At 41.6% G+C, this 23,823-nt stretch overlaps 1 protein-coding gene across 1 annotated transcript in view; it reads right to left on the reverse strand.

The window, feature by feature from the left end:
* The window catches only part of LOC147730710 (voltage-gated delayed rectifier potassium channel KCNH8-like), a 1,657,143-nt gene that overhangs the window by 1,210,672 nt on the left and 422,648 nt on the right, over positions 1-23,823 (reverse strand). The window contains exon 2 of the mRNA XM_086955502.1: positions 7,592-7,825. Within this exon, the coding sequence (XP_086811628.1) occupies positions 7,592-7,825 (234 nt within the window). The remainder of the gene's footprint in view (positions 1-7,591; positions 7,826-23,823) is intronic.

A 23,823-nucleotide genomic window follows, 5' to 3' on the forward strand; every position in this document is an offset into this window, starting at 1 on the left:
AAAAAGTAAAACAGAACAGAATTTGCGAATTCCTAAAAAATTCAGATGCTCAAATTATAATGTTGCAGGAAACACACTTAGAGGAGGCACTATGCAATTCTCTCTTTAAGAAATTAAGATGGGTTCAAGACATAATCAGTTCTAGGCAATCAGGCGTTACAAGGGGTGTTTCTATTATAATTCGAGTGAATAGCGGGATAAGCCTGAGAAAATTCGAGACAGACCAATCTGGAAGATGGTTAATTGCGGAAGTATTTATTCAAAATACCACCTATACAATTGCAGTGTATTATGGTCCAAATGAGGACAATCCGGTTCCACTGTCTAAATTGGAATTAGCACTATTTACGACAACTGGCCCTTTAATTTTAGGTGGTGATTTCAACTTGGTTTTTGACCAAAAATTAGATAGAACTTCTAAGGCGAAATACCATGCTCCCTTAAAATCACTCGCCATCTTAGACGTCCTAATGAAAGATTTCACCCTAGTAGACGTTTGGAGAAAAAAATACAAAAAAAAATTAGGCTTCACTTTTTATAGCAAAAAATACAAGAATTACTCCAGAATAGACCATCTTCTAGTTGATCAGCACCTCCTTAAGGACATTAATTACCTTTCCTTCACACCTACAGGCTTATCAGATCATGCTGTACTGGAAGGGGTTATTGAATTGAACATAACCTCATTAAAACCTAGGTGGACTCTGGAGAGATCACTTTTATTAGATAATCAATTAAAAGAAGAAGTTAATGGAAAAACATCAGAGTTCTTTGCGATAAATTTAGGATCTTCCGCCCCCCAGGTTGTTTGGGAAACATATAAAGCTTATTTGAGGGGAGTTCTAAGTTCCCTAATGAGTTATAAGAGAAAGAGCATAAAAATAAAAAGAAGGGAAGACTTGGCAGTAATAACAAGAAAAGATCAAGAATTACAGAATGCAATTTTACAGAACTCCAGCAGAGTACACTTGATAGAGAAGGAACTTATCGATTTACAGCTTCAATTAAAAGTATCGGATGAGAGAATTCTTAAAGAAAAATGGGACTCAAGTAGATTAAAAAATTTTGAGTATGGAGAAAAATGTGGAGCTCTTTTAGCCTGGAAAGCCAGAGAAGAGAGAACTAGAAATAACGTCAAAGCCCTATTACAAAGACAGACAGGAGAATTACTGGAAACGGACATAGAAATCAGAGAAGAAGCAAGATCTTTTATGAGAAGTCTCTATACTGAGGATAAAGATCCTAAGGGGGAAGAGTTAGACTCCTGGCTGATAACAAAACATTTGCCACAACTACCTGAAACAGATAAGGTGTACCTGGATAGCGAGATAACAGAAGGGGAAATCTTGAGTCAATTGAAGAAAATGAAAAAAGGTAAAGCGGCAGGCTCAGATGGGTTGCCAGTGGAGATCTATTTGGATAATAAAGACCAATTAATGTCTCCATTAAAGGAACTTTTCAACCTTTTACTAATTCAGGGTTTCTCAACACCTCCCTCATGGGGAGAAGCCATTATAACGCTTATACCAAAACCAAATAAGGATGTTAAAAGAATAGAGTCTTACAGACCTATATCTCTGCTGAATACAGATATGAAGATCTACTCTGGTATCTTAGCAACTAGACTATCGAAGGTTATTAAGTCTATAATTAATCCTGACCAGAGAGGCTTTATCCCAGGGAGACAGTTAAACGAACTAACATTTCAAGCAATAGGAGCTATAGATTACGCTAACGTTAAAAATCTCCCACTGGCCCTGGTCGCCATAGACGCAGCTAAGGCCTTTGATCAGGTCAATTGGAAGTATCTTTGGGCCTCTATGGCGGCTTTTGGGTTCCCTCAAATTTTCATAAAGGCGGTTAGATCCCTATATTACAACCCAAAGGCTAAGGTTTTAGTTAATGGAATTCTATCTGAATGGTTCGATATATCTCGAGGTACCAGACAGGGTTGTCCCTTATCCCCTCTCCTGTTTGATGTTTATATGGAGCCTTTTGTTTGTGGGATTAGAGAGGACAATATTATCCAACCTTTTTTGCTCGGAAACCTGTCCTTGAAGGTGGCGTTATACGCAGACGATCTTCTCTTAAATACCTCCGATCCTCTAGTAGCAATACCGAGGTTATTTTATTTATCAGAAGAATTTGGGAAACTGTCAGGCTAGCAGATAAATAAGGAGAAGACTGAGATCATGGGATGGAATAACAACGCACCTATATTGGGCGCTAATCAGAAAATGAGGTACCTGGGAATCTACTTAACCCAATCATTAAAAGATATTACATCACTCAGTTGGAACATGGTGGTTAAAGATATTAATAAAACATTGATAAGATGGGGAAACTTGCCTTTGAATATATACGGTCGAGTGAACCTCATTAAAATGACTATTCTCCCAAAAATCACTTTCCTATTCAACTCTATCCCCTTATCTTTCTCACTGAAGGATATTAATACTTTACAGGGTAAAATTGGATCATTTATATGGGCCTGTAAGTCTGCAAGAATAGCATGGAAGAAATTGAGGAGGGGTTTAAGTTTAGGAGGGCTTGCCCTCCCAGATCTTTTGTCATATTGTCACGCATTTCATTTCAGAAATTTTAGGATACTTGCAAATAAGTTAGACGCATCATCACAGGGCCGCTTGTTTCAAGCTTTACTAACTGACCTACCCTATGACCATGATTATTTTTTGTTTAAATTTGGAGACCAAAAATTTTTTCAAAAAATTCGCTTTAAAATCCTATCGACCGCACTAAAAAACTGGGGGTTCATCAGGAAGATACTTGATATCCCATATTTCCATACATACACCCCAATTTGGGACTCTCCTGGTACACCTTTATGCCTCCAAGATCATCTGTCACAACCTTTGAGAAATGCTGGGTTAAAAACATGGGGCGATCTTAGGAGGGATTCGGGCCTGGTGGACTGGAATTCTTTAGTACAACTTACTGATGGGCAGTTGACTAGGTTCAAATATTATCAACTATCTTCCTGGTGGTCCAGTCAAAATATGCAAAAAGAGAAAGACACAGATATTTTTGACTATATAGGAAGGAGGGGGAAATGGGTAAAAGAACTTTCATTCTGGTATAAACTGTTGATCAAAGAAGAAGAGAGTAAAACCAAGAGGTTATAAATTTATGGGGTCATTGTATACCGGACACTCCTGATGAAGTTAACAAAGTATGGCTAGATTCCTTTTTGTTGTCATCGAGGCTAATTAAGCCAGCAAACTTAAGACGTAACCATATATTTACGGCCCATAGAGTATATTGGACTCCTGCCAAATTGAACAAGATCACACGAAAGGACTACTATTGCCCCCGATGTAAATATAATGCAGCTGACGATATTCATATCTTTTTAGAATGTCCAGCCATTCAAGACTTTTGGAAAGCGGTTATGGATTTTTTGTGTGATGTACTATCAATGACTATTATATGTTCCCGTAGACTGGTTTTTTTCGGTTTATCGAAAGATTATGATATTAATAGTCTGGACTCACAGTTTATTTTTTATATAATAATTATTGCTAGGAGACAAATCTGTATGGAGTGGAAGTCAGTGTCTCCTCCTCGTTTTGCAGAATGCCTGAGGTATATAATGGAAGTCTGTAAAATGGATTTGGCTGGTCGAAAAGAGAACATTGAGAACGTTTGGTCTAAACTGGTGGTCTGGACAAATAGGTGAACGGTCCTGTGATTATGCCAGAGGTTGAGTCGGTCCTGTCCTCCACCAGGCCTAGGGCGCCTAATATAGGCTTGGAGGAGTGGGATAAGGAAAGCAGCCTACCTCTGGGACTTCCCTGTATGCTATGATACTGTCTCCAAGGCAGACTCGAAAAATGACAGTTTAAGAGGCATCGGTGAGACCCATCTAGAGCAAACATATTCTGGTGGCAAATATGAGGACAATAAAAAAAAAAAAAAATCTGCAAATGGGTCTCCCCATTATTAATTCCTTAAAGGTTCCTGATCCCTCGGATCAGACAGCAGATGGGAACGTTTGTGACCTTGGCTTTAGGGAGTCCTCTTCATGTACAGGAATTTATATAGCGCAAATCACCAAGCGGTTTCTAAGCGCTTGCTTAGGGAACCCGTCCTGGTATTCCCCTGTGAGATAACCCCGGCAGGGTATCTGCAAGGTGAAAGCCAGGCATCCCGCCGCTCGGGGCCGTTGTGGAGATTAAGCAAGCTATTGCCCAGAGTCGCAGAGTGTGAACCCGTGAATCGAGTAGGCACTGGAGCGAGAATTGTCGAGTCCATGGACATTTTAGGACTCAAGACCCCGCCGAGCCGGGAATTGAACCCTGGTCCCGGGCTGACCTCTGCTTCCAGGTCTGCCTCCTCTAACCAGTGAGCCACACTTCTCCATCTTCAGAGCCTCAAGTGCGCAGAATGGGGAACTATAGGTTGTCTGACTTGTTGTTTGCTTTGGCAAAGGTTCACCGCTCATGGACCGCATGGCTGAGCTATTTTACTACTCCTTTGTGTCCAGTTCATGAAGGGTGGGACCTCCTGCAACTAAGAAACTGTAAAGACATCCATACAATGGCTGAAGAAGGTTCATACCTTGGGGGCTTGGGTGTAATGAGTTGTGGGCTCTGCAGCTCTGATGAAGTTATTTCAAGCGAATGATGGAAAATACAAATTTGCAAGGAAGGATCAGGGGGCTAACAAGGCAGGGGGTGCTGCAGCAGATGTTTCATGGGTCATGGAGGAGGTGGAGGCTATGATATGATGGGGACAGCTGCCAAGTGGCACCAGTCCAATGACTTGCTCTGTTGAATTTATTTATTGATTTTTGCAGGTTTTATACAGCCTGAACTTGGCCCCAGGGCATAAGAGCACTTTACAATAAAACAATATTGCAAGCCTTTGGAGTGACCCGGGGCACAAGGCAGGGATGCCCCCTGTGCTCACTGCTCTCCGCCCTTTTCATGGAGCCGCTGGCTGGGAGGATCAGATCAAACCCCTCAATCACCGGAATTACTACAGAACTACAAGAACATAAACTTGCTCTCTATGCAGATGATGTGCTGGTCACTCTCTCCATCCCTCATGATTCAATCGCAGCGTGCTCCGAGAGCTTGCAGCCTTTCGTAGGGTGTGGGGCCTCAAAATGAATGTGCAAAAGCTGTAGATTCTTCAGCATTCTGTTATGCGGTAAAAACTACATTGGAAAATCTATTCTTTCTCACATGGGCATGCAACTAGGTGCACTACCTAGTCTTAAAATATGCTCCTCGGCGGAGAAGACATTAGAACACAATTACATTGACCTTTTACAATTCTGGCTGACAAGAGGCCTGTCATGGGTGGGAGGATTGCAGTGGTCAAGATGACCATACTCCCCAAAGTTCTTTATGTCATTTAGAACCTTCCCATACCGCCCCCTTCCGCCACCAGCACTTATGCAAACTGCAACAAATGATTAAAGCCTTCGTTCGGAGAGGCAAGAGACCCTGCATGGCTTAAGTGGCAGAGGTAGGCCTTGGTATACCCAATCTCTCCAACTTCTATCTAGCAGCTTAATTGGGAAACCTGCTGGAGGCAGGCTTTCCTCTGAAAAACACTGTGTTTTATCAATCAAACTAAAGCAGGGGTAAACATTGTCCAGCAGCTGCCTTAGAATCATCACCCTTGGGGAGTCTACTCCTCCCCTGTTATAACAGCCACAATGGGGGCCTGGGACAAGGTCTCCGTCTCTGGGGGCTTGTCCTCCCATTCCATCCAACTCACTCCCATTATTGGCAACCTTATTTTCACCCCACGTGATGGCGGCGAATGAATCAGCGACGTTGATAATTACATTGGGTTGATGAACTTTGAGCAAATCAAAGCTAGCTATGGGTAACCTGAGATGGAGAGATGGAGATACACTCATACAAGACATTGACCCACCCCACGATTTGGCCTCAGGCAATAGGCCCCTTATCCCTTTTGAGAAGTCGCTTGTCACTAAGAAGTAAAATAAACAAATGCTACCTGAAATATAGACGTTTCTCAACCAAACACCTTTTATCATCAAAACCCCAGCCCAAACCCAGCGGGAAACAGAGCTGGAGCGCACCTTCATCACGAGGAATCGTCAGGTATCCTCTTCAGAACCCACACCTCAGCCTACAGTGCAGTAGGGAAAGAGACAGTATTAAAACTGGTATTTTACTCCTGCATGGTACCACCGAGGGATGCTTACGCAACTGTGGGGACTCTGGTACATTAACCTTTTATGGTGATGCCCCTAACTTAAACAATGCTGGAAGTGGTGATGAAAGACATAATTGAAAACTTCAATATAGACATCACATGCTTCCCCAGCTACATCCTTCTTGAGCTCCCAAATAAAGAAACCTTCCAATGATGCTCAAACAAAGGAAAATCCATCACGCTCATCCTATGCACAGCTAAACAGGTCATCACAAGTAGACAGGCATGGAAAAAACTTCAGACCGTGTACACTGGCTACACAAACTATGGGACCTCATAGATATGTAGAAAATGATGGCTGCATTTGAAAACAAACGGTACATATTTGGCAAAATGTATGTCCTCTGTATAACGTTCCTGTCACAAGAATGTAAGGAGCTTACTAGTCCTAACTATCTACACGTTCTGAGACGCTCCACGACTGACATCCGCACAGACCATCTCCTAGAGAGTGGTGGACACACATCATCCAGAGACTTACCAGAGTGTGCCTGGCCCCTTAGAATGCCTTATCTCTATTGACCCTGGTGTGGATATTTCCATCCATTGTTTACCCTTGTTATTCCACCATGCCCAAGTTCTTCTTCCCTGTTACCTCTACTCTGCCGCCCAATAACACAATTCCATCACACTTCCATAACAGAATTCCAACACTCTCTCTATTCAACCCTCATTGGCCAATGGTTATAGGTGAGTGTATGCGTTAATTTTTTAAACGTGAATAGACAGATTTGAACCATAAAACTAATTTCCTGGCGGTTAGTGGCAAATTACAATTTGCAATATACTTTCTTTACGCTTTTGCTGGATTTGGAAATAATTTTCCTTTCAAGAATGGCTCTCTCTAAACCATCGTTCGTCAGCTGTGGCCTATATTTCCAAGTCTTTGGTCCACAAGGCAATAAAGGGTGTGTCTGAAGCCTTCCAGCTCATGACTATCATCCATTTGCCTGTACGATGGCTGACTTAAAATATTGCTCTCGATCCCATCTGTCTGCCACCTTCGAAACCAGGGTCTCCACTGCCTAACAAAAAGAAGCAAGCCCAATCCTTTTATATTGCGTAAAGCGTACATCTCTTGAGAAATATTAGGAAGTTCCATAAGGAATTCCAAGGTAGTGAAAGAAAGAGCTACTGCGTACTACTATGTACATGTCACTCCTTTCATATGCTATGTTTTAAAGCCACTTTCAATTTCGACTAATTTAGTCTAAATGCCCTTGGGTATCGAATGTAGATCTTGCAAACACAACAGAGCCACTGGAAGTATAAAGTCATTCAATCAGACCCGGCCTGAAACTAGAAGTGTCCTTCCTAAACTTCACTTCGACAGAGAGGGACACATCCAAATGAAGCCCACCAAAATCGTACTCACCGCTCTTCTTGTAGAGATGGATCTCAGTCTTGAACTCACGCTTCTCATCCAAGGCCTTCTGAATCTGCACCTTGAGTTGCTCGCTGGTGTCCAAGCCATAGAGGAACTTGCAGGCGCAGCTCTTCTGCATAACTTCCGCTCGGGCAAAGCCAGTAAGGTCACAGAACCCGTCGGAGCAGTAGACAATAGGGAACATGTTGAGCACCTGAGCATTTCCCAGGACAAAGTTACTGTCTGCAAAAGAAATAAGAAAAACAGAAGTGTTGTAAATGTTGCAACTGCCATAGATGATGGAGATTCTCATTTATGAAAACTTTGTTTCAAAAATGCTTTTAGTTGAGTTGAGACTATTAAGGGCATTAGTCTAGCGGGTTAGTCATGCGAAATTAAATATTTGCCCTGAATATGAGCTGCTGTGAAAAGCTTTCACGTTCCATTGATGTTTGCCCTGTTTGTCTTCTAAGCGTTCAACACATTAGGCAGCGCCGTGATCTACAATGGTACAATGATTGGACAGGACCACAATTCATGTGGAAAAACCGGACTGCAATGCAGACTGTAGAGATGTGTTGCATGCTACACACCTCGCAGAACACCACAACCCGGGCGGCAGGCTATCCTTCATTTTAAACACCTTGCAAAGACTCAGACATTGGGCAGCACAGCTATCCCTTGAGTTACACACCCCATTAGAGATCCATGCATTTGACTTGAGCTATCCATCACAATACACACCACACAGTAGCTCACACCTCAGACAGCAAATCGGTCCATCATAGTTCACCCCTCACAGAGACCATCACCTCAGCAGCAGAGGTTTCCTCATTTATATGACCTCATATATTCCTTCCTCAGAGAGCAGGATTATCTTATGGTATGTATGTATGTATAAACCATTTTATAACGCGCTCTGTTACTTGGGAGTATCCTGGCACGATGGAGAAAGACAGAACACAACGGGGGAATCAGCTTATACCACACCGATAAACAGATGAGTTTTCAGACTCTTCTTAAACTGACCCACGCACTGAATGGAGCGCAGGTGAAGGGGAAGGGCATTCCATGCCCTGGCAGCCACCACAGCTATCGACTGACCCCCTAATCTAGTCCGCTTAAAGCGAGGAAGAGTCATCTTATACAGGGAAGACGATCTAAGGCAACGTGAAGGAGCATAGAGGATGAACCGTTTCCTCAAGTAGGCTGGCCCTTGAGCGTGAGTTGCTCTAAAAGAGAGCACTAGAGATTTTAATAGGATACGCTGCGCCACTGGCAGCCAATGAAGGCTACGCATGTGGGAGCGGACGCTCTTCCATCTTGGAGCATTGAACAAGAGACGGACAGCGGCATTCTGGAGGACCTGTAAACGTTTGACCAGATATGCAGGGATACCGCTGAACAGAGCGTTCGCGTAGTCTAATCTCGATAAAATGAGAGCTCGGGCGACAGCCTCTTTTGCTTCTCTAGGCGGGAGGAGTGGACCGAGTGTTGAACATTGCAAGCACTCACCCCCAGTCAACTGATCTGGGTTTAATCCATCATTCATTTTTAGCTCACTCCGCCACCCCAGTTCGGACATGGCCATATGCAAATCAGTCTGACCCTGTGCCTCATGGGAACAGTCCAACCCGAACTGCCAAGCCATGTCTTCCCTGGGCCGGAAACAAGCTTCCTGGGACAGGTTTCTGGCTCATCAGCCGTCATCAGCCAGGCTAGCTTGAATCCAGTGGCAAAGAGAGCAAGAGACCCACGTCTGGGCATACCCTGCCAATTTAGGGAGAACAAAGTAAAACCAAAGGGGACGAGCAACAGAGGTCCACTCTTCAGACAGCAAACTACCCCGCCCCCATCCTGGTACCCAGCTTGCAAAGACCTATCCTGCAGGCAGCAGCCCCTATCCCTATGGGACTGGGAGCCCACCTCATAGAAACCGTGACCTCGAACAGCAGAGCCATGCATCATGTTATGTGCACAGACCTCAGCCACAGCACATTGCTGATCATGTCGGTGACCATGGGCATCCCCCTCAGAGGCCAGAGCTCTAGTGATCAAGTGTAATTAATATAACCTGATTGGGCGAATTTGCTTTAAAACTGTCAAACTTCAAAATCAATATATTTTATATACATATCATTAAACATACATTTTATAAAGTCTATAAAATAGCAACCAAACTGAGATATATTTACATACTTTGCCCCTCCTTTAGATTTTCTCATGCAGAGCATTGCTACATAAGCAGATCAAATGACGTAATAACTCCCTGAAGCCCCTTCTCTGGGAGCAGACTCTTCATCTGGTGCTGCCCTCCCAAGCTGAGGAATGGGATTGGCTGTTCAAGGAACCCAGTGCGTTCCCCGACAGCCGAGCATGAACACACACTGGCATATTTTTTTCTGGCGCTTTCATTTTAATTTGGTTGTTAACAAGCACGAATTTGATCTTTTTGAACCAATGTTAATAAAAAACAGATGATCGGCTTGGTTAAAATATGCTGCAGCTTACTTCAAGCACTCAGTGCGGAAATTACCACTAAACCCATTATCTGACTGCCGGCGGCCTGGACCCAGAGGGAGAAGGGGGCATATGCAAAGGAGGGTTCTGCTGATGACGATTGTAACGTGGTGACGATAATGACGAGGACAGTACTACGCCGCCGAAGCAATAGGGAAATAGGTGTTAAAGAATAACGTGCTGAGGCAGAACAGGTAGCACTAAGCTGAAGGCCAGATACGTGTTTCTGGTGACTCACTAGGCAGAGCAGTGCCGAGACTATTCTGGAAAATGATGCCCAACGGGTGTGCAATGGAGCACATTGATATGCCCATTAACCTGCTTGCAACCCTGAGACTTGATGCCACTATGTTTACTCCCAAGGATAATACATTCTGGGCTCTGGCTTTTTTATGTTCTTCAGGTGCTTCAGTGTCTGCAATCAATGGCTGATTGCACTATGAAAAAAATATCTACCGCCCTTCCCTTTGCCCCTCCCACACGTTCCCTATATATCTTCCACACACTCCCGTCTACAGAGTTCCCTCTTTTGTACATTCGATTCGCCCATTCAGCCCCCTCCTCCCAATCTCCTCCATTTTAATTTCATTTTCTTCCTACCCAACTCTCGACATTTCCGTTCTACTCCAGGCAGCTTAAATCTGAAGGAGATCAGAGGTGAAACCTTGCTAATATTAAAAAATAAACCCAAAATGAACATGACATTAATCAAACTATCCTGTATTGCTGCTTCATCATTGTAGCAGGTAAGTGCCATGTCTTTTAGCTCATGCTCATTCTGTTAAATGAGAGTGCCCATGTCAGAGCCAAGACTGAAGCGGCCTGGCACCCGAGGCGAGGATTTGAAATGTTCCCTTGTTAGTCCAAAACTGTGTACTCATTTTGATACTCTCTGAAGGTCGTCTGCATACACCACCATGAGCTCTCCCAGCTCCTGCATACACCGCAGTGAAACTCCACAGGATGTGTCTGATTGTAGAAGTTTCTGTTCTCCCTTACCACAGAAGCTGCTGTTGCAACATGTAGTAGAAAGTACAAGCTTTGCTTTTGGGTGTGCCGCTTAATCTCTCTGAAGTACCCTCAGAAGCTCCGTGACGACATTCCCTATGGGTACTCCAAGGTTATTTCTCCAACCCCATTGGGAGAGCCACACAGAGACAGCTGAAAGAGGCAGGATGATTTGAAGAGTGAGCTTAAGTAAAGAGCTCCAAAAGGGTTTCAATGCTGAAGAAGAGTGATACAGCAATGAAAAGAAGGAAGAATAGCCCCAGAAGTGGAGGTGAAGAGTGAATACAATCCATGTCGCTGAATGCAACCATAAAATAGTTTTGACCAGTGCTTTCAGAGGATGGTCAACTAAATCTGTGGGGTCCTCCACTCACTACCAAGGAACAGGCATCAAAGACTTGAGTAAAGGTTTGAGTAAAAGTTTCAAGGGTGCAGCCAACAGATACTGCAGTGAATGCCAAGTAGATGTCCTTAGTTGATTATCAAAAGAAAACAGCCGTGAGGCAACTGAAGAAGCAATTTAGATCAGAGAGAGGCTGTCACTTAAAAGGATAGCTGGTGTTGCATGGCATGGCACCACCCAAGAAGTACTTGACCCAAACATTTTGAAACAATGCACCTGAAAATCTAACTTCGCCCGCAAACTGAAAGGAGAAATTCTGCCTCATTCATGTGTTTCCAGATGATCAAAATCTAGCCCCAGATAATACTCTGATGCTTGGACAGTGAGACCCGCAGTGTCCAGGACCAAGTAGTATCCCTAAACCCAAAGAATTAATGTCAATACTTATTGAAGGCATAATACTGGTGTTAATCAATGGACATGAAATTGTATCATTACCGAATAAAAGGCAAGAAGGGTATAATCTTGAGAGACGTTGGCAATGAATGCCTCTCGCTCAGAATCAAGGTAGGACAAGTTGCAAAAGATCGAATGACTTAAGGATTTATAAAGGAACACACATCCCTCAAAGGGATCCTGAAAACACTGTCTCAATGAATGCAGAAAAATAAATTCAGCCCAAACATTTTAAAACAAGCATTGGCAATGCCAATACGTCTGGCAGTAAAGGAATGCTGCATAGTAATGTGAAGTATTACATGTAAATAGCACAGCAATAAATATGTATTTGTGTGGAAGCCGGCAGCGTTGCTCTCACTATCCCTTGCAGATATCAAATTTGAATCAGATGATGTAAAATATTTAGTTTAAAAGGAATGCAAGTTATGGTGAAAGCATTCTCTCATTCCCCCTATTTTTGTTCCCTGGCAGCCTTTGTTATGTACCCCAAGGTAAATGTAGACCATGTGCTGTTTCACGCATGTTCCTGAGGGTTAAGTAATACAATGGTCTCCTTTGGAGGCTAAAATTGGCAGCCACTGGCATGTTGTTTTTCTGCTCTCAAGACTGTGAGCCATCTTGTGGTTAGAGACTCCTCACAGTTAATCGCTAGATTAACATATTTCTTCCCTTATTTGTCCCCTTCTATGGAGTTTTTAACACCCTGTCTGCACGGTGATGTGATTTTAATGTGAGTATGTCAGATTCTGTTAACTAATGGAAAACTATCCACTACAGGGGTTATTCATCAACATTTTGCACATGTATTCATACAACGCAAAGTGACGCAAAGCATTGCCTCAATTTACTACCCATTAAAAAAGGCCCGCTGGGGCGGCACACAAGTTGCACAGCACTACAGGAGCACACATGTTACTCATAGAAAAACTACGCCTGCCTAAATAAAACTTTAAACTTGGGCCTGCTGAAACTCAATTTCAGCAGCCTTTCTGTTTGTGGACCTTTGTATTCTTTGAAACAAACATTCTGTGTCAATGAAGCAAGTGGAGTTATGTGCCAGCCGCACACTCTGAGTGGAAATCCTGCAGTGATATTACCAGAGGGAATCAGCAATTCCAATTAGACTAGAAAAGCGGCAAGGCAGTGGAGAAGAAAGGGGGAAATACAGCTTTGTCCTTTCCGTACCACAGCTACAAATAGCCCAATAGCATACAGCAAAAACACACCCTATCTTGTTCGACGGTATGAATGCATCTCAGCATACCTATTTATTAATTTATTTTATTTGAAGTAGCACCAATATGCAGCCTTATTGATGCTTTGATGCCTTCGGAGATATTATAAACATCAAACATTGACAGCAAAAGATCTACCATTAACAACACCGACAATTAACAATTAACAAGAGTAGTGTGCACAGTGTGGAGGAAATGCAGTCAGGGTGTGAATTAAGAAGTATACTTATAGTGAGTCTAACACCTATCCTGAAGTAGAGATAGCTAAAAAAACACAAAAGAGCTCCAAGGCGGACCTTTAAAATGGTAAAATAGTTCAGTTTTACTAATAGAGTAAAAATATGTTTCACAATTCAGCAGCCTACTGATCTGGCCTCACATTGTCACTTGTGAAGGAGCATGGATAGTTTGAACCTGTCTGTTCGCCCTTACTTATTAAGCATTGCTAAGAAGACAGTGATGGCTTCATCCTAAACTCTTGCTTGCTTAGTACATGGGCATTCACAATGACTACTGTATGGCATAAATCACACACTCTATTTCTTGCGGTGTTACCAATAAAACTCAAAGGCACATATTTATTGAGGTCAAAAGATTAAAAGGAAAAATCATCCCACTATGAATCAAATTGCATACATTTATACTGGTGCAATGTTGCTCCGACACAGATACTGACCAGAATAATGATGGCACAGTACCAGCACATTGCTATCTTTTAATAATCCTTATTCTTTTTATAATCCTTTTCCTACTGATGAAAGTAGGAAAATACTATAAAAGGATAGCATAGATGGAGAACTTCAATATGATTAGAAAGCAGTCTAGTGCAAAACCATTGTAGTTTATACTTTATATGCTCTCTCCAGATGACTTTATTTAGGTAGTCCTATTCTCGAATTCAACCAGGAGAGATGATCTTTGGAGACTGTAGTGGTTGGCATATTAAAGGTCTAATGTAACAAAAATGGCTCATCGTGAAAAATGTATATACTTTTGAAATTCTAACTTCCTTTGGATTTGTATATTTAATTGCAGTTTACTTTTAAATCTTCGTTGAAACTTTTTAAGACCTTTATTCTTAAAATATGATTGTTTATCACACCAATCTGCACTGGACTTGGTGTGTGAAATAACATTCCAAGACGCAGAATTTACCTTAGGCAATATTAAGTTGTGAAAAAGTTTTATATATGATAACACTTTATGTGCATGTATTTAAAGAGTTTTGCTTAATCAAATAATAATTAATGTCCCTATACTTATATGGTCTCTCCAGATGTCTTTAATTAGGTAGTTCTATTCTCGAACCCAACCAGGAGAGATGATCTTCGGAGATAGTAGTGGTTGGCATATTAAAGGTCTAATGTAATAAAGAAGGCTAATAATGTATAAGCTTTTTAAATTGGTCTTTCTTTCCTTTGGATTTTGGACATTTAATTGCCGTTTATTTTAAAATTTTCTTTGAAACGTTTTAAGACCTTTATTCTTAAAATATGCTTGGTTGTCACATCAATCTGCAATGGACTTGGTGTGTGAAATAAAATTCCAAGATGCAGGATTTGCCTTAGGCAATATTACGTTTTGAATGCGTTTTTTATATGATAACCCTTTTGTGTGCATGTGTATTTGAAGAGTTTTGCTTAATGAAGTAATTAAAAATGTCCCTATGCAAAATATTGTTGCCAGAATGTAATCTGACATAAATATTGAGGGCTTGATTAACAAAAGGCCTTAACAATCATGGCAGAGCCCATGGAGTCATGGGGAGTCTTTGCACTTGGGTTGGAATCTCCACCATGAGAATTCTCACTGCAGAGATTTCACCCCGAGTACGACTCCCCCATGACGACGGGGACTCCGCCATGAGTCCGAAGGCTCTATGTGAACCAGGCCCTGAGTCATTAATATTTTTAAGAAACTTATCATGTCATTGTAGTCAATTAAAAAAAATTGCCATTCAATAGGCTGATATTTTTTAAAGAATATTTTTTTTGGAGTAAAATCTTTTAGAGAACCAACAATTACCTTTGCACCATCTGGACGATATATTGATAAGTGAAAAGAATACTTGTGAATGGCCACTCGGTAAAACTTTGTTGACAAATTTCGTTTCATCAGTACACATGTACATAATCTGGCCTCAGGATTCAACCATGCCTAGAAAGTTACATTTTTCTGTTGTGCACTTTCAACTCATTTAGCTAATTTACAACTGTTTGTTTGGTAATCTCTTGATGCTGATCCACCTGGAACCTTTGGTGAAGTTAAAAGCTTTGGGTCACGGTCTAACTCCACTACCCATATATCATGCTGAATTGGCGTGCAGTGATCCACTCACTTTCTTTCAGTCTGTATTGTGCTAATGGTGCAACCAAAATCAAATTGAACCACTGTCGTAAATTTACAGTAGGACTGGGAGAACGCTGGACAATGACTAGCACTGGATTGTGAGTGATGCTTCATTTCTCTCCAGTACCACCAGTGCCTGACTATCTCACATGCATCTACATACTAGGAATTTCAATAAAGTATACCAGCTTTCGTATATATTAGAATGTAAAAATAATGCATTTGCCACATTATACTGCACAAAGTAGTACACAACAAGCAGCAGTTTATGTATTTCCTAACGTAGAATCAATGGTGGTACGAAAAATGATGCCTCCGCAGAATGTGAAGAGGAGGCCCTAACTCCCCCGTATCTCACAGACATTCATTGGTCCAAGGCTGAATGGCCCCCCCCTGCACCTCAGGGGCTACACACCTGTGCTCATCCTAAGCTGTCTCACTCCGAGGGCTTTACTATAGCCTTATACCCTGCCGTAGCGAGCTATACCGTCTAATAAAGGTCCGCTGAATCGTTAAAGGTCCGATCCGAAGGCGAGGGACTTTAACCAGACAGCGGGACTTTAATAGTCGGTATAGCCCTGCTACGAAGGGCTATAAGGCTATTAGAACATTCTGCCACTAGAGGGCAGAATGTTCTAACAAATTAAACAAAGGGTTCTCGAAGCTCGAGCTTCGAGAAGCCTTTGAAGAACATTAGAATGTTGCTCTGCGGGCCTTTACCGGTCCGTAGAAGCAGGGAGCACTCCATTGTCTGCAATGGAGCTCCCAACATTCCAATGTTCTAATAAGAGATGGAGCTGTACAAGCATAAAAGACAACAATAAAATCTATCTTAACAGACAAAACTGCAAGAGCACAAAAAAGAAGAGCATGATTACCACCATTTGAAATACACTATAGCTGGGTGAAAAAATAATACAAATGAAGAATTTCAGTAGACTTGAGGAGCAGGAGGTATTTTGTCAAATTTTGGAGAGTCGTGATATAAACAAAGAATTCAGGCAGGTCGTGCTAAGCAGGACCTCTTTCAGCTTTCTTTTAAAGGTCAGTCACAGATCCCAAAGAAGAAGATTCTAGACTTTGGGACTCAGAGCTGAGAAAGACTGGTTCGGTTTATGTTTTCCTGAAGAGTGGAGTCTCAAGGATTATCAAGTTAGAGTTTCTAAGATGGCATCGCCGACAGAATTGGACCAATCTTTTTGCCAGGAAGAGGGGAGTGCCAGATTCGAGACTTTGGTGGACCAAGCGAGCAGTTTTGAACACGTTATCAATAGTAGGTAGTTTAGTTTATTTTTTTTAAACACGTTACAATAGTAGGTAGCTTAGCTTTACATCAGAATATTTTCTTCTTTAGAGATGTTTTCTGACACGCATATTATATCCTAAATATCATTAGTACAAATATGGTCCAACCAGGCGCAAACTTTCTGTTAACTTATTTGGGGTAATGATTTTATAAATTATATTTAAGAAAGAATATTTATGTAAAAGAATATTCTGATACCAAAGTTCTGATGGCAAACCACCAGTTTAGGGAGGTTGAAGTGTATGTAGGTAAAGCATCGAATCCCAAATGGAAGACAGGCCTGTAACAATTACAGTTTGGATGGCCATCTGTGATAGAGATGTAGCTGTTAGTGTCTTTTAGAAGCTTCTGGTGACAGCGGGCACTTTTCACGGTCCGTCCGGGGAGGTGGGGGGGGGAGAGAGAGAGAGAGGAATAGAGAGAGAGAGAGAGAGGGAATGAGAGAGAGAAGGAGAGAGAGAGAGAGAGAGAGAGGAAGGAGAGAGAGAGAAGGAGAGAGAGAGAGAGAGAGAGAGAGAGAGAGAGGGAAGGAGAGAGAGGGGTAAGGAGAGAGAGAGAAGGAGAGAGAGGGAGAGAGAGAGAGATTGACAATTTAAGTAGCACAAACCACCGAACTTAAATGATAGGGGCTATTATTACCAACATTTAGGTACTACAAATGATGTACCTTAGCAGGCCCCTGGTGCAGATACTCCATTGGCTAAGCTATTGTACTGTCTTATTTAATTCTAAAGATTGGGTATATACGTTTTAAAACCCTTGATAGGGCCTGCACAATTATGTCACTGCCTTGTGAAGAAATTGATTGTTACAAAGTTCCAGTTTGTCTCCCAGATTAGTAAAAATGAGGCTAGATGAAATTTAAACTATGCCAGCGTGATTTGCATAACTTAAAAAGTTCCCGAAATGATGCCATTGCACCATGTTGCCTAGTTACACTGCCGTTGATGGCAACATTTTAACTCAAACAACCAGAATGCAAGCTGCTGCAGTGTGCAGCAATTTTATTTTTTGTGTTACTTTTTTGTATGCAAAGTGTGTCCTTGTGGCACAAATTAACATGAAAATGCATTTTGCGCTAAAGTATAGCACGAAATTATGGATTTGCATTTCGCACATTACCATGCAATTTTGCATAATTTCCCTTGAAATTTGCATGATTACGCAAAAGCATATTATGTAAATTTTATATACTTCTAGAGAAAATATCATGACAGGCTAGACCTGCTGGTGATGCTGTAAAAGTACAAGATAATGTAGAATAACACATACCTTTCACCTAGAACTTCGTTACCCAAAGCTGTCTGTGCTGTAGGGTGAGACAAGGCCACTCTATAATGACCCTATTGACTAATGGTGTAAGTTTCTCTAGTCACAGTTTCTTGTTGGCTGAGTTCCTATGCATCTATATTCTTTACTTCTGAAGGGCCGATTTAATTTTTATCTCTGTTTACATTACTCTGCTGGAAAATCTACTTCGTATCAATATTCAAATTACCTTAAGGGCTGAGTTATTTGCTTCTATATGTTTACCCTACCTCAAAGTACGAGTTTTCATCCCATGTCCTCAACATTCACATATCTCCACTGTTTGAGCAGCACTTTGTGTTACTGGTTTGTTTTAGTTTGTAGAATGGAGGATTGATCACTGTGAACTTAAAGGGCGTTAACTGGAGACATTATGTGATTATTAAGAAACAAGCAAGCAATCTGACTGCTCCCCTGCTCGGTTTATAAAAGGAAGGAAGGTGTTCATTTTATATTGTTTAACTCAGCTTTTGAAGATGGCCCCCGAGTTGTGCTCTTCTTCGTGACATCTGCAGGTTATAATTCTGTATACATACAAGGTCAACCTTGCTCCCCTTGGAAGTCGATACAATAAGTACAATTTATTTGAGTTTGGAATGGAACAGTGGTATTAAGTTGTTTGGAAATTATTTCAAATTTTCTTTTATTCTTTATTACTTCTACTACCCGGCAAAGACACTTAGGGCCATATGTATCAAGATACCAATTAGCGATTCTGTAATAGCGATTTTTAAGAAATCGCAATTTTTTTGCGATTTCTTGATATTCCTTAATTGCGAATTCACAAGTTGCAATTAAAGAATACTTTCCCATTCATTTCTATGGGCCTCTTGGCCCATAGGAAGGAATGGGAATTTATTCTCAATTTTGCGATTCGCAATTTGCAAATCGCAAATTGAGAATAATTTCAAGGGTGCAGGGGTGTCCAAAGAACTCCCTGTTGCACCCCTGAAATAAGTATGGGTGCACTAGTGGTGAACATACATGCCCGAAGGGCATGTATGTGTGTCACATGGCACTTAGAAAAATGCAAAAATGGGCATTTTTAAAGAAATTCGCAAATTACCACCAACTTGAAGTTGGTGGTAATTTGCGATTCCTTAGGGACAATTAGCAATTATTTTTAGCTTCATATATTGCATTTAAGGAATCGCAAATTTTGCGATTCCTTATTGTGCACTGAATTTTCATTCATACATCCCATTTAGCAAATTCGCATTCGCAAATTTCTTTGATACATATGGCCCTCAGACACTTAAATACAGATAATGGAACCGTGTTTATTTATGCGTAAAAGCTCTTTTATGAGTCGGAAAATTCCTTCTAACTTGTAAAATTGCTATTTGGATACACTCTGAATCGCAAATAAGAAGGGACATGAAAAAGGCGCCCCAGTAGTTTCCAGTTGAGGACACAGGCACTAATGTGTGGGTACTGCACTTATATTTCTGCTTCAGACATTTACAGAGAGAAAGAGAGGGAAAAACAAATGAAGCATATAGACGGAGGAAGATAAACACGGAGAAACCAACATAAAGGGAGCAGGACCGGACTGAGAACCAAAACCAGCCCAGGCAAAGTGCTCGGCTATACTGCGAAAACGGCCCCCAGGGACCCAAAATCGGCCCCCACCCATGCGGCGCACCGGGGGATTGCCCAGTGCCCGCTGCAGCCAGTCCGGCCCTGAAAGGGAGGAAGCAGGAACCTGGAATAGTGAGATAATGGGGCATGGTGTGGTTAAAGAAGTCTGGGATTTATTCAAGACTTCCAGCAATTATATTAGTCCTGGTGGCATTTCAGTTCACCTACCGTGGGCTTCTGAGCAGAGCTTTGGGCACCAGCACTCTTTCTTTTACAAATTAAGCACAGTTGATGAGGAATGTATCAATGGTTTGTGAGTGCAACTGCGTTCGTAAACTGTTGATCGGGTACCAACACTTCAAAGGGGATGGTACCTGATTCACAAAGGGGAAGGAGCTCCCTTTGAACCCCTTCCTGTTTGTGATTCTTCAGAAATGTTTTAGGGCAAGTTTAGGGAGAGATAGTGGTGGTTCATGGGACCATTGGCAACTCTCAGTGAAACCTTTTTAGCAAAACAATTTTTTTTTTTAAATGCAGTTGTTTTTCCTTTAAGAGCAAGCATTTGCAATCAATCAGTCTCGCCTTTGGGACCTTATATGTATTTAGCTATGTAGCACATTAGCCTGGGTGCTGAAGCAACTACGATCTTTTAACATGGGAAAGTAATCACCCAACTGTGTGACACGCCAGGTGTAGGAACACATGGAGAGAAATATTGACTTAGAGTGGGAAATGGTGTAGTCCAAAGCTCTGTTTTTAATATAAAATCAGTGCCTTCAGTGGTCATATCACTGAAAATACAAGATTTGAAAAACATATTATTGTCTACGGGTGCGTGTGGAAGACAATTTCTATGGACTGGAATCTAGAGCATGCTAAAGCGATTCTGGCATGTTACTGACCTCTGCTGGTCGTTTTCTATCAAGAAAGTTAAATAGAAGCAGTTGCCAGAAAAAGAAAAAAAAGGAAAGTCTATCAGCAGAAAGCAATTCTGGTATTTTACTGACCTCTGATGGTCGTTTTCTATCAAGACAGTTAAATAGAGGCAGTTGAACAGAAAAAAAGTCCCTAAGCGGAAGCAGACAATTGCTAGGGCTGATCTCCAGAGCCCACAAAGTACATACACATATAAGTATATACTAAAGTATATACAAGAGGTCTCAAATGCTTGACCTAAAAATGGGCTGCATTTAAAAAAAATGTTTTCTTTAATTAAACGCAATCACAGACAAGGTGGTTTGCTGACCCTTGTAGGCCAACATCCATGTGATTCTGGCCAATTACAGACAGTCTCAAATTGCAATATGCCAAATGAATATTCAATTTGTGAGTCATTTCTGTGACCCCTGTGATTTGATATTATGTGAACTGACCTATTTGTATATTTAAAGATCATAATTGATTCACAAAAAAACAGCACTCAATTTACAACTACAGTTTGCAAATATATATGAAGCCTTTATTTTTTCAGTTGTCTTTGCCGGAAAGCAAGCATTATTACAAAATGTACCTCTGATACAAATGGCAGTTTGCACTGTAGGCCCCTCTGATCCACTGATTTTTCTGACTGCTGAATCCTGGCAAATGATACTTAATGCCGACATATTTCTTTGCCCACAGACTACGATTCACCCTATATTACCAAAAAGAAGATATGGTCTGCTCTCTAGTTTCTACACTTCAAACCTGTAACTCTGGGTTTTAATTAAAGCTTCAGCACTTTACCAATTTTTGTGGTTCTAAGCAAATCACTTAATCTCACTTCGCCTCCAAATCGAATGCGATGTATTTGGGCAATGGAAATATGTACATTTCAAGTTGTTGCACATATTTTCAAATCATCTCCCAACCCCCATTAATGTATGGTAGTAGTACCCCACTGTGATTTTCATTACATACATGCAGACTAGTACCTATTATAAAAAAAAGAAATAATGTAAGTAATCAGACCCAATTAACACTACTGTTTGATAGTCTTTGTTAGACCTGTCATCCTTAGGCTGGTCTTTCTCCTTTTTGTGCTGTATCATTTTGTTTGCCTTAAGACTCTGAGCACTTTATCACGCTGATCGGTGCTACAATGCATGTGCTTCTCCCCTAAAAAATGGTAACATAGGTATATACATGATTGGCATATTTAACTTACCTATGAGTCCCTTATAAAGTCGTATACCATGTACCCAGTTCATGTAATCTAAAAGCTACTAGGGGCCTGCATTACTGCTTGTGCCACCCACACAAGCAGCCTTTATATCCGTCTCAGGCCTGCCATATCAAGGCCTGTGTGTGCAGTTTATTGCCACTTCGATTTGGCATCTGAAATCACTTGCTAGGCCTTAAACTCCCCTTTTATTACACCTGTCACCACTAAGGTAGGTCCTAGAACTCTCTAAGGGCAGGGTGCTGTGTAAATAAAGGGTAGAACATGTACTTTTATGTTTTACATGTCCTGGCAGGAACAAACAGCTAAACTCACTTTTCACTACTGTGAGGCTTACTCATCTCATAGGCTAGCATTGGAAATTCTTTTAAGCTGAAATTCCTGATTAGAAAGGAGTAGCTAAATCAAATTTCATTTCTTCATAAATCCTCTTTGGTGGTAAATTTGGATTTAACATTACTGTTTTAGAAATGCCACTTTTAGAAAGAGGACATGTCTCTGCTTTTACTGCTCTGTGTGCCTTGCAAACTGTTGGACCTGGCTCTTTTTGCAGGGTTGTTCCCAAAAATTTTTGTCATCTTCCTCCTATTTTTTCCTGACCTGTTTATGTTGGTTTTAGGACTCTAGGCACCTTACCACTGCTAATCAGTGCTACAGTGCATATGATCTGGTGATTGATTTATCTATGATTGGCATATTTGATTTACTAGTATGTCACCAGTACTGTGCACCAGGGGTCCCCAGGACATGTAAATCAAATGCTACTAGTGGGCATTCAGCACTGATTGTGCCAACCACATTAGTAGCCCTACAAACATGTCTCAGACCTGCCACTGCAGTATCTGTGAGTGCTGTTTTAAACTGTGATTTCGACCTGGCAAGTGCGCCCACTTGCCAGGCCCAAGCCTTCCCTTTTCCTACATGTCAGTCACCCCTAATGTAGGCCCAAGGTAGCCCCATGGGCAGCGTGCATGGTATTTAAAAGGTAGGACATGTACTTGAGTGTTTTACATGTCCTGATAGTGAAATACTGCTAAATTTGTTTTTCACTATTGCAAGGGCTATCTCTCCTATAGGGCAACATGGGGATGGCCTTGAAATATCTTTAAGTATAATTTTCCATTGGGAGCAGATGGGGATTTGGTGTTTGGGATCCCTGAATTCACAATTTAAAAGGACATATTTTGGTAAAGTTGGTTTTTAAACTGCCTGTTTGAAAATGCTACTTTTAAAAAGTGGGCATTTTCTTGCTAACCAGACTGTGCCTCTACCAGTATGTAGAATCCATGGCTGGTTTGGCTTGACAGTTGGGCTCTTGTGTATTCACTCTAGACAGACACATGAAGGGAGCTTGGGCGTGCCTTGCATATCCCAAAGACCCATCCCCAGGTTGATGGACTTCCTAAGCTAGAGTGGGGAGAGGAGTCATCACTGACACCCGAAAAGGACTGTAGGTGCCCTCACACAAAGTTGTCTCTACCCCCCTGTAGTTTGTCTGGAGCCAGGTCAGGGAAAGGCATGGTCTCTTGTGCACACAAAGACTTTCCTTTAAAATGTGCCTACTACAAAGGCAGAAAGGGGATTAAGTATTGGACCTCTGACATCCCAAAATAAGAACACGAAAAGACTGAGGACATTCTGCCAGAAAGAAAGCCTTATGCTGTAGGAGGGAATGCCACTCTGCCTGTTGCTTTATTGTGCTGGCCTGCTGCTGGCTGCTTTTGTCCTGGGAGTAAAAGGACTGGCCTTGGTTTCTGAATTCTGCTCCCAAGATTCTCTAAGGGCTTGTGTATGTTTGCCTCCTGTTAAGAAGTTTCAGGGCTGTTAAAGACTTCACCTGCATCTTGCTAACAGCACCTGGTTTTCTCAGCTGGGAGTCCTGGTTGCCAAGTGGTGTCAATTCCAATTTTTGGGCCCTAGGAATCATGTGGCTGGTGCTGCAACTTAAGAAAAGCAACATTGATGCCATCA

This window comes from Lissotriton vulgaris, chromosome 2_1 (genome assembly GCF_964263255.1).
Source record: "Lissotriton vulgaris chromosome 2_1, aLisVul1.2, whole genome shotgun sequence".
NCBI lineage: Eukaryota > Metazoa > Chordata > Amphibia > Caudata > Salamandridae > Lissotriton > Lissotriton vulgaris.